The sequence below is a fragment of the Mesitornis unicolor genome, unplaced genomic scaffold, assembly GCF_000695765.1.
Source record: "Mesitornis unicolor isolate BGI_N332 unplaced genomic scaffold, ASM69576v1 scaffold39179, whole genome shotgun sequence".
NCBI lineage: Eukaryota > Metazoa > Chordata > Aves > Mesitornithiformes > Mesitornithidae > Mesitornis > Mesitornis unicolor.
The window spans coordinates 23,526-35,671 of record NW_010210007.1 but is presented as its reverse complement, the minus strand read 5'-3'; the positions used below and the strand labels follow the sequence as shown (position 1 = coordinate 35,671).

The 12,146-nt window shown below is 44.3% G+C and overlaps 2 protein-coding genes across 2 annotated transcripts in view; one reads left to right on the top strand and one right to left on the bottom strand.

Annotated features, from left to right (window-relative positions):
• Nucleotides 1-687: 687 nt before the first annotated feature.
• On the top strand, nt 688-9,120 carry KIF20A (kinesin family member 20A). The gene is made up of 18 exons (XM_010193048.1): nt 688-846; nt 1,312-1,401; nt 1,523-1,642; nt 1,860-1,998; nt 2,079-2,266; nt 2,354-2,498; nt 3,208-3,408; nt 3,565-3,676; nt 3,775-3,846; nt 4,385-4,528; nt 4,610-4,775; nt 5,036-5,194; nt 5,875-6,014; nt 6,108-6,210; nt 6,840-7,047; nt 7,434-7,525; nt 7,793-7,930; nt 8,457-9,120. Exons 1-18 carry the CDS (start codon nt 688-690, stop codon nt 8,730-8,732), a joined length of 2,652 nt encoding a protein of 883 aa, XP_010191350.1. The 3' UTR covers nt 8,733-9,120.
• The window catches only part of SFXN1 (sideroflexin 1), a 26,354-nt gene continuing 23,076 nt past the window's right edge, over nt 8,869-12,146 (bottom strand). Inside the window, exons 9-11 of the mRNA XM_010193049.1 lie at nt 11,175-11,224; nt 10,494-10,541; nt 8,869-9,178 (exon numbers count right to left, since the gene is read on the bottom strand). Coding sequence (XP_010191351.1) covers nt 9,082-9,178; nt 10,494-10,541; nt 11,175-11,224 — 195 coding nt within the window. The 3' untranslated portion in view covers nt 8,869-9,081. The remainder of the gene's footprint in view (nt 9,179-10,493; nt 10,542-11,174; nt 11,225-12,146) is intronic.

Sequence of the window (12,146 nt, the reverse complement as noted above, 5' to 3'; positions counted from 1 at the left end):
CCGTAGCCGTTTCCCGGCTGCCGAGCGCTCAGGCCCCGCCCCTGCGATCACCCTCCTCCGACTCCCCTCCCTACGCCGGGTGCTGATTGGCGGCCGCGCAGACGCGGGCTCTCATTGGTGGAGCGGGCGGGCTGCGAGGTTTGAAATCCCAACAGTAGGCACCGCGCGGACGCGAGGTGTTCGTGAGGCGGCGGTGAAGCGGGCGGCGAGGACGGGTCTGTGCAGGGAGCGAAGGTCTCTGTAGCCCCCCCTAACGCGGGGGAGCTTCGTGTGCGTGCGGAGAAGCCCTGTGTGGCAGCCTGTGCGTATGCGGGTAGCCCCTGTGGGTGGTCTCTGGTGTGGAACTGTGCGTGGGGGTCTGTGTATGTGTTATGTCTGTTGGGTCCTACGTGGTGGTGGTGTGTGGGTCTTTTATGTGGTGGTCCGTGTGCGCAAGAGCCGTGTCTGGGGTCCTGTGTGGTGGCGGTGGGTGCATTTGCAGCGGCACTCTGTGCGTCAGTGTGTGTGCAAGGGGAGTTCCGTGTGGCCGTCTGTGTTTGTGGGGTGTGGATGGATGTGGTAGCGGTGGCAGACTGTGTATAGTGGGGTGTATGCGTGGGGAGCAAAGGTTGGACTCCCAGAAGTCTGCTATAACATCACCCTGTCCTCACTGTGCCCCTTTTTCTCCAGGAGCTGTGTTGAGGCACCATGGCGCAAGCACTTGCCTCCCCAGGGCTGTTCTCTGATGACGATGCTGCAGCCTCCCCTGTCCTTGAATCGACAGCAGCAGGGTTTGCGGCTGATGTGCGCAAGGACCTGATGTCAGAGTTCTCTGCCATTTCTCCAGATCTGGAAGGTTCTCAGCAGGTGAGGTTGGAGCTCTTCCATCAAATGGGGCAGTGTTTTGACTTGGGGCTGCTGTGTCCCTGTACAAAGGTGTTGCAATACATGCCTGACACCCTTCAGAAGAGGCTAGAACAAAATGTTGCACTGCGGGGAGCAGTTCCTCTTGTGAGCAGTGTCCTGGGAAGGGCACAGTCAGTAAGTGCCCACTCAGTGTGGCGCTTGGTCTGGGAGCTGGTTTTGGTGTCAGGTCTTTAGGTTGTTGGTCTGACTCACTAGATAAACAAAAGAACTGCTGGTGTGCCTGGAAATGCCTAAGAGAGCTTCTGGCATTGCTGGGGATTTTGGACCAGAGAAGTGTCCATTAGTTACTGAGCAGCAGTCAGGGAGCTGTGTGTGTGTTCCATGCTGTGGTTCCAGTTTGAGTTCTGAGGGATGGTTGTGTACTGCCTCTTTGGGTAGCATGTTTAACCTGTGCTAATTTTGCAGACTGTAGCTGAGGACAGTAATGGAAAAGTAAAGGTGTATCTGAGAGTTCGACCTCTGAAATCTACAGAAGTGGAAAAAGGGGAAGATCAGGTGAGCCACCGAATGAAGCAGTCTGAACTGTCTGCCTGCTGGGAGATGCTATTATTCTTTGCTGTCTATGCTATGGCTTCTTGTAAGTGATTGCAATGATGGGGTTTTATTTGTTCTTTAGGGCTGTGTCTGCATTGAAAATTCAGAGACCCTTCTTCTAAAAGCCCCTAAGGACTCCTTCACCATGCGGAGCACTGAACGTGGAGTGGGACAGGCAGCACACAGATTCTCTTTCAGCCGGGTAGGAAACTGGGACAAACAATCTCTCTGGGAGTTTTTCAAGCTTAAACCAGCCTTATAGCTTGAAAAGCTGGCTTACTAATACACACTGATTCCAATGCATTGCGTGAACTATGTAGTCTTGTACAATCCTCTACTTACTTAGGACTATGTGGTATCACTTGAGCAACCATCAGCAGTCAAAAGACTTTCACATCTTTCATGTGTCTTGTTTGCAGATCTTTGGACCAGATGTGGGGCAGAAATTGTTCTTTGATGAGACAATGAAACAGGTGGTAAAGGATGTACTGAATGGGCAGAACTGGCTGGTCTACACCTATGGCATCACCAATTCAGGGAAGACTCACACTATTCACGGTAAGGAAAGCACTAGGTAGTCTGTTGAGTCTGTCTGCTTCTACACGTGAATCCTCAGCTTGCTGTTATTCTTGCTTCAGGCAGCAACAAAGATAGGGGGATTCTGCCTCGCTCCTTAGCAGTCATCTTCAACAGCATTGGGGATCGGCTGTACCAAGCCATGGACCTGAAGCCTTACCTCTCCAATGAGGTGATCTGGCTGGAGGGCAGGCAGGTGCGACAGGAAGAGATCAAGAAGCAGACCATGCTGCAGGGAGGTCTGTGGGAGGTAAGCATGCAGCTTCTAGGAGGTTTAATAATAGGAAAAGGATGGTGTCATACTATACATGTGCTCGTGTTCTTTGTTTCCTTCTAGGAGGAGCTGTTAACGCCACTGAAGAGGAGTCATAGTGCTGAATCTCAGCTCCAGGCCACCACCAGTGGCAGTTTTGACAGTGGAGTTGCTGGTCTCTCTTCATCTAGCCAATTCACCAACCACTCAGACATCAGCCAGACAGAAGGTATGTCTGGAAGCCTGTTGTGTACTACCTGCTTGTTTGAGGATGAGGGAAGAAAGGGTGATTGATGGCTACTTGGATGCTGTGCTGTGGGTAAGGGAGCAAAGGTGCTGTAGTCTCCTTGTCTTTCAAGGGAAAAATTTAGAATGTCAGGGCTGAAGAACTTTATGTATGTCTTGCCAACATATGAAGAATTCACCACTGCATAACGGCTAAACCTTGTGAAATGAAAAGTTACTTGACACCCATTCACTTCATTGGAGGGATATAGTTACTGAGTAGCTGAATGCCATGTGATGGGGATAGCTGGAAAGCAGGTGCTGAAGCACCATCCTGCACTGTGCACTTGTGCCCAGACTTTCAAACCTAGGAACTACAGGCTGATTAAGTGTCCAGAAGTACTGGGTGACTGAGGTAACGAGGAGTAAAGCTTCACTTACACTGGGAAGAGTTCCTGACTGAAATATCCTATACTACTGGAGTAGAGATCACATATATAAAAAGTCCTTACACAGAACGGAGGATTTTAGGCTGTCTGACTGGGAACAGGCATTAGTGCAGGTACAAATGAAAGGAGGTATATAGACTAATTTGAGTCTGGGATAGTGTTCTTGTTGATGAAAGATATCTCACTCTACAGCTAAATCATTCACGATGAACCTGTGAAAAGCGGCAATTGTGATTTTTTTAATTTTTTTTCCCTTTTCTCCAGAACTGGGCTCTCACTGGGCTGACTTGGATCGCATTTCACTCACCAACACAGGAGACATGCAGTTCTCCATCTGGGTCTCCTTCTTTGAGATTTACAATGAGTTAGTCTATGACTTGTTAGAACCAACTTTACCTGGCCAGAACCGCAAGAGGCAGACACTGCGGCTCTGTGAGGACCATACTGGCAGCTCCTATGTGAAAGGTAGATTTACCTGAAATATGTTTTTAGTGGCCTGCTAGGTGGATCATACTTGAGAGGGAGACTTGAGGACTGACTGGGTGGGCGGCTTAGCAGTGATGTGTTGTGGAGTGAGTTTTCAGCCAAACTGCCTTGCCCAATGTGTGCCTGCTTTTCCAGATCTGAACTGGATCAATGTCCGTGATGCTGAGGAGGCCTGGAAGCTCCTGAAACTGGGTCGGAAAAACCAGAGTTTTGCTAGCACCCACATGAACCAGAACTCAAGTCGCAGGTTTGGAGGGGGAGGGGAGTTTAGTTAGAAATACCATTATGTGAAAGGATTTTAAAGGTTGCATTGTCTTTCTAAAATATCTGCATTTTTTTTTACAGTCACAGTGTCTTTTCCATTCGGATTCTGCACTTGCAAAGAGGTGGCAGTGAAATTGTTCCAAAAATCAGCGAGTAAGGATTTGGGGGTGTTCTTTGTGGACTCAACTTTCCTGTCTCTTTTGTTGTGGGTATGGGAAGTATCTTGAGAAAGGTCTTGCTGAAAGTTCTTGGAAGAAGTATATGCTCCCAATCTTAAGTCTTAGAACTCACTGAGGAATTTGAGGAGTGTAGCAGAATACAATCTGAGGTAGTTTTCAGGCTTTTTGAATGAAGCTAAATGTGAGTAACCCTGCCCTTGCAGCAGGGCTGATCTGAGCGATGCCAATGCCAGTTACTGGGATGGAGTTATCTGAAAATGGGAAGTGGCTGTTGTGAAGAATGGCAAAGGAACTCGACACTGCAAAGCTCAAGCTGGCTTTATCTTGTGTATCTTAGGGTAGGCCCTTCTGTCCAGCAATAGCCCATACACCCCAAAAGAGCTTTCTGTGCCCTTATGGGGGAAGCTGGGAAGGTAAACAGGGTAGATGAATGCATGGTGTTGGAATTGTAAACCTGGATGGAACAGAACCAACCTATCAGGTCACGTGAATATCGCCTGCATTTTCTTCAGGTTATCCCTGTGCGACCTTGCGGGGTCAGAGCGCTGCAAAGACCAGAAAAGTGGGGACCGAATGAAAGAAGCAAACAACATCAATACCTCCCTCCACACACTGGGTCGCTGCATTGCTGCCTTGCGTCAGAACCAGCAGTCCAAGTGAGTATCCAGAACTCTGCAGGGAGTGTGTAGGAAGGATGTTTTGATTTCCCATGGGCTTAATCTTTTCTCTCCCCATAGACTGAAGCAGACTGTGGTTCCATTCCGGGACAGCAAGCTAACCCGTGTATTCCAGGGTTTCTTCACTGGACGTGGGCACTCTTGCATGATTGTCAACATTAATCAGTGTGCATCTACATATGATGAAACACTGTATGTAGCCAAGTTCTCAGCCACTGCCAGCCAGGTAAAGTAGCACACACCAGGATCATGACATGCTCAGGATTCACCCTGCTTCTGTGGGAATGGGCCCCTTTCCATCACAAGGTGGGGGGAATGCTTGCAAGCCCTCCCTATGTTCCTCCAGTGGGTTATTACCTTTACAATATTTCCATATTCTGCTAAACTGAAAGGGTTGACAGGTTGCAGAGAAGTGCCATGCTTAAGCATAAGACTACACAACTTCCAGGCTTTGTGGACTAGTAACTGTGGCCTTTTCCCCTTCAGCTTGTTCAGGCACCTCCCACAAAGCTGGGACTTCCATCCATCCAATCAATCATCAAAGAACACAACAGGCGAAGCAGCCAGGGTCAGGAGGCAAAGGAAGAAGTGGAATCAGAGGAAGACAGTGAGGATGAAGCAGATGTCTCCATGTATGACAAGGAGGTGAGCTGTGGTTTGTTTTATAGCCTTTATGGATAGAAGGGCAAGAACATTGACTGTTAGCTTTGGCCTGGGAGGTGGGGCTGGAGCTTGGCAGTACACCAAGAGATAACAGAGAACCTCAGAAGGATATAGGACCCAGGAAATTGGGAGTCCATGAGGGAAACATTCCCCAGTTGGTCTAAATCTGAAGCACATGCTTAATTTGAAAACACTGTCATCTGTGTAATAGGGACAGCAAGAGCTCAGGTGCAGGCCTATAATCCCTACTCTGCATGGGAAATCTAGACATCAGAAAACATGTAAAAGAGATGGCTAAATTCAGGAAAAATAATCAAGCTTCCTAGATACTGAAAGTGGGCAGCTGGAATAGCTGAAAGACCAAGATGGAAGTCATACCTAGAAACTTGAGTAGTAATGTGTCAAGGTAGCATATGTAGGTGTGGCCCTGGGCAGTGCAGGAGGGGAAGCTGCTCTGGAGAAGGCTCCATCTGGAGTGCAGTGTTTGTTTAAACTCTCTCATGGGAGAGAAATTAAGAGCAAGCGTGGTAACTTCTTTTTCCAAGTAACTAAAAATCTTAAACCTAGATCACCCCAGCCTACAGGTATGGGATCACCTAGTTTATTCTAGGTCTTAACTCTGTTGTGCAGTGTGGGCAATGGAGTTTGTGTCCTTCTTGCAGGACTTGTTGCGTGTAGTGGAAGCTGCACGAGAACTGCTGGTGCAAGAGCGGCAGGAGAAGCTGCAACTAGAACTGCGCCTCCGTCAGGAGATCTGCAACGAGATGCTGGAGGAGATGCGACAGAAGGAGCAATGGTGCAGGTACAGCCTATGCTGATCTCCCTTCCTTTAAGGGTGAACTGCAGTACCCAGAACTGCCAGACCCTGATATGCAGTTGGTTGTTCTCTTTGTAGCCAACATGTGGATACTCAGAAGGAGCTGCTGGAGGAACTGTATGAGGATAAACTGAATAACCTGAAGGAGTCGCTGACCGACTACTATCAGGAGGAGATCCAGGTTTGTTCATGGAAATGACATCAGGAAAGTGGCAGTGGGTTGGCAGGGGACTCTGGGGTACTTGAGTCCAGGAATGTGACAGATGCAAAATGAAATTAAGGATTTTGCTTTCTGTGGTATTTTTTGTGATATTATTTGATAGCTTGATCCACAACCTTTGTTTCTTGTCTACTGCTTTATGTGGTTTACTAGGCTAATTTTCAGCCCTTAATCTGGAAGCTAACATGCAACCATTCTGACTCCTCTATTTGTTCAACATGATTCTCTTGCCTCCTTAATTTTTTGCTCGTGGCTTGCTTTGCACTCTTCAGATTAACACAAGTTCTGTGAACTTAACTCTTAGTTGTGATAATGGGTATAAGCCTGTATGTATTTTTCATGCTATGTCATTCGAGTGGCCTGTGGAACTTGTTGTATAGCTCTCTGAAGATGCCAACTCAAAAAATTCCTTGTCTTCAGAGGCTTTAGAGGTAAAACAGTGGTTTAGGCTCCCAGGAAACGGGTTTGCTGTTTTTACTTAAAGGACACTAAAAGCTGGGTCCAACATGTGAAGTGTGTGATTGAGAAAGTTTCAGAAAAGCTGTGTTAAGGAAATATTGCTGACTATTTGAACAAACTTGCTTTCTAAGGACCGTGATGAGAAGATTGAGGAGCTCCAAGCTGCTCTGCAGGAGGCAAACCAAAAACTGGAGAGCCTGGATACTAAGCAAAAGGACTCGGGGCAAGGCACGCGTCGATCAAAGCGAGTGGCTTCCTCATGCGCTCTGCAACAGGAGCTGGCAGATACTAAAGCCAAACTGGAGCAATGTCAAATGGAGTTAACTACCACAACAGCAGGTAAGGCAGTGATGCTGCACTGGATCTGAACTATGCCCGAGCAATCCTTGTGGAGGGTTAGAGGTGCTTTGTTCAATCGGGTACCTTGGATTCAGACACCCTGAAATCACTATTCTGAGTTGTAGATGATCAGGAATAATGTGCTGTATGAACAAAGTTTTACTGCATTTTCACATGACTTCAGGACAGGATCCATCTCCCTGTTCAATTTCTGAAGTCCCTTTGTGTAGCTGAAAAGGACAAGCCTGGGATGTTTGTGCACATCTGCACAAACTCAAAGCTCCTCTCAGCTTGCCTGTGGCAGCTTGTCTCAAGCAAAGTCCTGACTTCAGAAAACTGAAAGCTTATGAATGTACTGTTGCTCACTACTTCTTGTCTGTTCCTAGAGTTGCGCAAGTACCAGAAATTAGTGGAGCCACCTCTCTCTGCCAGACCCATGACTGTGGATGTAGATAGGAAGCTGGAGGATGGACAGAAGGTAACTCCATCTCTGTTACAGAAAGGAATGCTTGCAGGGCAAGGTGGTTGCATGTTTAAAGAGTGTTTAGAGTTGCTGTTTCCATGTTTTTAAACAAATTGTTGAAACTGATATGGGTCTGTCGAAAGTGCAGGTATATGTGATCCATGTGTACCTCTTCCAGAAGAGCTCCTTTCTCAGTACTGCATGTCTGAATTACCCTGGAGTTGCTTTGCCTGCAGAGCAATGCCAAAGCTTGTTGTTGTATTAAATCTCTTTTTCCTGTAGAATGTCAGATTGCTGCGCTCAGAATTACAAAAACTTGGGGAGTCTCTTCAGTCTGCAGAGAGGGCGTGCTGCCACAGTACGAGTGCAGGGAAACTTCGAGAAGCCCTCTGTACATGTGATGACATTCTGGCTAGACAGGTAATGTGTCTGTTTTGTTGTGGGTTGCAGAGGGAGATTTAGTCTCTGCACTTTGCCATAATCAGCAGAATAACCTAGGTTCTTGCAGCTGCATATAAAAATGGCTTATTATCTAGACATACACTACTTATTACGTTAAGGGAGTTATATTGCTAATTTTTTCAATGGCTGAGTTAGACTGCATATTTAACTTTCCAAAGGAGACCCAAATTGTTCCTGTCAGTTAACTGACAGCCTGCACTTGCAGAATTGAGTTCTCATTTTCTTATCCACTTTACTCTATCACAGTTGCTATGGCAGCATGTTTGCAGTAAGTAGGATGGACTCAGCTTCTTCCTGGCATTACTGTTCCTATTTTGTTATTGAACTGCTACACTGTTGACAGTAGAAGCTTTTATGCATAGCCTTATTTAGCACACCAGTTAGTGAATTTTGGCAAAGGCAGTTTATTCTCTTCAGGTCATAGTAACCAGGGAGTTGGGCAACTTGTCATATCTTTATATATATATTGCCTTCCACTTCTCAGGACCAAACACTGGCAGAATTGCAGAACAACATGATGCTGGTAAAACTAAACCTGAAGAAGAAAGCAGCTTGTATTGCTGAACAGTACCACACTGTGCGCAAGCTCCAGGCTCCTCCAACACCACCTACCTTAAAGAAACGGTTCTGTGCCAACAGGGAAAACCTACAACCTAATCAGCCTCCTGGTAAAAAGCCCTTCCTGCACAACCTTCTGACACGTTCAGCAACCCGTCCTGCTGCTGGCAGAGGATGGCAACTTCGTTCAGTTGCTCTATGACTTTTCACAAAGACATCTGTCCCTCGCTGTTACTGCAAGAGGTGGCAAATCCAATATAATAGCATCTATTTTTTCTTTGTGTGCTTGTTTATTGTTGTAGCTGCTTGAGAGCTTTATGTAAACATTTTTGAATATGTATGGTTAAACTTTTAATTAATACCAAAGTGGACAAAATGACATTTTGTAACTTAAACACTACAACGAGGAAAGTCTTTAAATATGAAGTAATGTGGATCATCAAATTTGTTTTAACAAGTTAAAAGTGAGTTCTTATCTTCAACTATGTTGGCATATTATCCAAAAATAAGTTCGCAAGATCCTCCTTGAAATGTATTTTCCCTTCCTTGAATTATAATCCTTTATTAAAGTATACATGTTCTAGTTGAGGGCAGTTCTCTTGAATCTTGGCTTGCAATTCTGGCTCCAAGCGTGTTACAGACATAGAACTAAGTAAAAGAGACAGTAAAATGGTTATATATAATAAGCACTTGAATGTAAAATAAGACATGATTAATCTGGTTGAACTTCCTGGACTGTGAAAAGAGCTTTCAGATCTTCTTTTTTTAACCTTCTTATGAAGGAATCATACTCACAGACCAGAGGCAAATAAATCCTTACTCAAAAGGCAAGAAAATATTCTAGAGTCAAGAAATGGCTGTTGCTTACTACCACGTGGGTAGCAATCTTAGTTGCTTGAGGTCATTGCTGACAATAGAAACTTCTAAAGATGTTTTTATCAAATATAATGTATTTGCATGTTTAACTTACTGTCTGATTTTATTCAGTTAAATAAAAAGTTTGTTTTTGTAAGAGTCATCTCACAGAAAAGTAAATTAAGCTGCCAGGTCCTGTAAACAGCTGTGATTTCTTAAATATAGTTTAAAGTCTAGTCTTCCTATAAAATGGAGAACCCCAGCTAAAATCAAAACTGTACCACACTTGGTCTGCAAGTTGGTCAAGTCATCTCCAGGCAGCCTAGTGACACTTCTTTACTACTCTTCATTCTATGCCAGGCAGGGAAGCAGATGGTGTCAGACTGCTTAGTTGTACTCAAAATGACGAAAATTAGGTATTGTTTTCTGAAAGTCAAAAGCTCCTCTACTTGCTCAATATTTTAATGGATTCAGCTCCAGCTTGCTTCATTTAAGCATTTACCCAGTTTGTACTATGTACTGCAAAGTGAACTTATTTTATTTGCAGGTAACCTACCCAGCTTCTGTTGTTATTTCAGTTATTAATGTTTCTAAGAGAATTTTTGGTACTGAGCTGCTTGTGTATTGATGAAAAATGCTTTCTAGAAAATATTAATCAAATTACAAATAGGCATGTATAGACAAGTGCTGTTCTGTATAACCAGGGGAGTATACCTGAAAATAAAATGGGCTCTGACTGTATTTAATGAAGCCATAACCTCACTAGACATGAGTATGTTGTTTGGACCATATTAGCTTTTTTTTTAATTACTCCAATGACTCCTAACTTTGCAGCTTGCCACAGCACGGTTAAACTACTCACCCAAACCTCTTGTTCACTATCCTTCTGTAGCTGCATCTCAAGCTGCTAGGAGTTTGTAAACAAATGAGCCCAATGCAACTATTACGTATTACTGATGAGAAATAGTTACTTCTCTGAATATTGGCATGTTCATCACACTTGTTATATGGCTGTATGCTCTAGGAGGCAGTGACCACTTGTTTCTGTCTTTTTGCAGTACTTTGCATGCACCTGGGAGAGTTAATGTTACAGTAAGAACATACGTACCTTTTTTGAGGAAACAGTGCACAACACAGGGGTGTTGCAAACACCAGGCTAGAGGAGACAAAAATGGGTTTACAAAATTTAAGGTGCTAAAAGAGAATTCAAAACCTTTTTACATAATCTAGACAAACATTTTTTGTATATACAGTGGTATATACAAGGTAATGTTCCATGAAGTGCTATATAACCTTTATTTTTCACTGCATTGTACCTTATGAACAAATTTACCTACTATGTAGTACCAAATGCATCAATATTATGCTTACAAATATGTATAAAACTATCATTTCACATCCTTTCAGTGTTTTGCACTGGTGTGCACAACATAAAATGTTAAACAACAACAAATGAAACTCTCCATTAACCAAATGTTTCAAGAACTCATCAGCCTACAGGACTACATTCCAATTACTGTTTATGGTGGTCGCAGCCAAAGGACCTTTTCTAATCAAGCTGCCACATACCTCTTTTGGCCACTCCCTTTCTCTTTCCCTTTCTCTGCTTTTCTTGGCAGCTTTGTCATTAGTAATGGCTTTTTTCCCCCTTTTTAAAAAAAAGTGAGAGATATGGAAGTGTAGCCTCATTAACTCAACTTTTTCCCTTTAAACAAAGTGCAGCCTGCTCCTCCAAAAAACCTACAAGCATCTCTTAAACTAGCAGACTCAACCCAAATAAATCACTTACCAGAATCCGACTAATCCAACTTGAATGGGAGCACTCATCCAAGGAAATCTCTGCGAAAGTAAACCACACACAGTGAGTCTGCTATCTTTTCTCCTCTGCTCTTCCCACCTTTCTGGAATTCTTGTATTGTAAGAGATTGCACCTAAAATACTCTTGGACATGATGAAGGCAAAACAATTACCAGCATACCGTAAAGCTGAGCTCCAATTTAAGAGTCCAATGTCTTTTTGAAATGCAGTAAGAAAATTCTCTGTGATAGCAATGTACACTGTTATCCTGAGTAAGTGTCCCTTAGAAACTACAATAGGTGGCTGGCTGTTTTACTCATGACCTGATCCTGGGTACGTGGGCCATTTCTTTGAGTCAGACAAGCCCACAGTAGCTCCTGACACAGCCAAAGTTTGGAGCTGTGCTGCAGGTGCAAGGTGCTGCCACACCTCCTAAAGGCACAGTGGGTTATGCCCAGGCATCTCTAAGAAGAGCTAGGTCTGGTTACAGCTCCCATCTCTTTGGTAACATTGAATGGTTTTACCTGCAACTGGAGATTTACTCTGTGAGCAACAGCAACTGCAGCCCCCAACCATAAATAAGGGAGATATCAAGGAAAAATGCAAGTCTGCCTCTCAGCCCTGTCTCCTGTCTTATGAGTTGCTCTGATGTGCAGGAACTTGCCCTTGTAGCACCATCAAGTAGACTCCAGTTCTGCAAGAGTTCACCTTTTATTCAAGTAAAAAAAGACTCAAGTACAGAAACGAAGCTGAGAAATGAACACATAACCTATGAATGCATTTTTAGCATATTCCTCATTATCGTAACTTTTGCAGAACTTGAATGTATATCAAGAAATATGATGGTTTAAATGACCCCCCACCACACCCATGTTAGAATTTTAGTTGAAATTAATTACTAATGAAATAAAACGACCTGTTTAAATAACACTGCTACAATAGCCGCCTGTTCCTACAGTAAAAT

What these genes read in the sequence shown, in the direction of transcription:
- KIF20A (XM_010193048.1), top strand. Translation starts at nt 688, where the DNA reads ATGGCGCAAGCACTTGCCTCCCCAGGGCTGTTCTCTGATGACGATGCT. An exon ending in ATTGTTCCAAAAATCAGCGA is followed by an intron (nt 3,847 to 4,384) that starts GTAAGGATTTGG and finishes CATTTTCTTCAG; the next exon opens with GTTATCCCTGTGCGACCTTG. An exon ending in ACTATCAGGAGGAGATCCAG is followed by an intron (nt 6,211 to 6,839) that starts GTTTGTTCATGG and finishes TTGCTTTCTAAG; the next exon opens with GACCGTGATGAGAAGATTGA.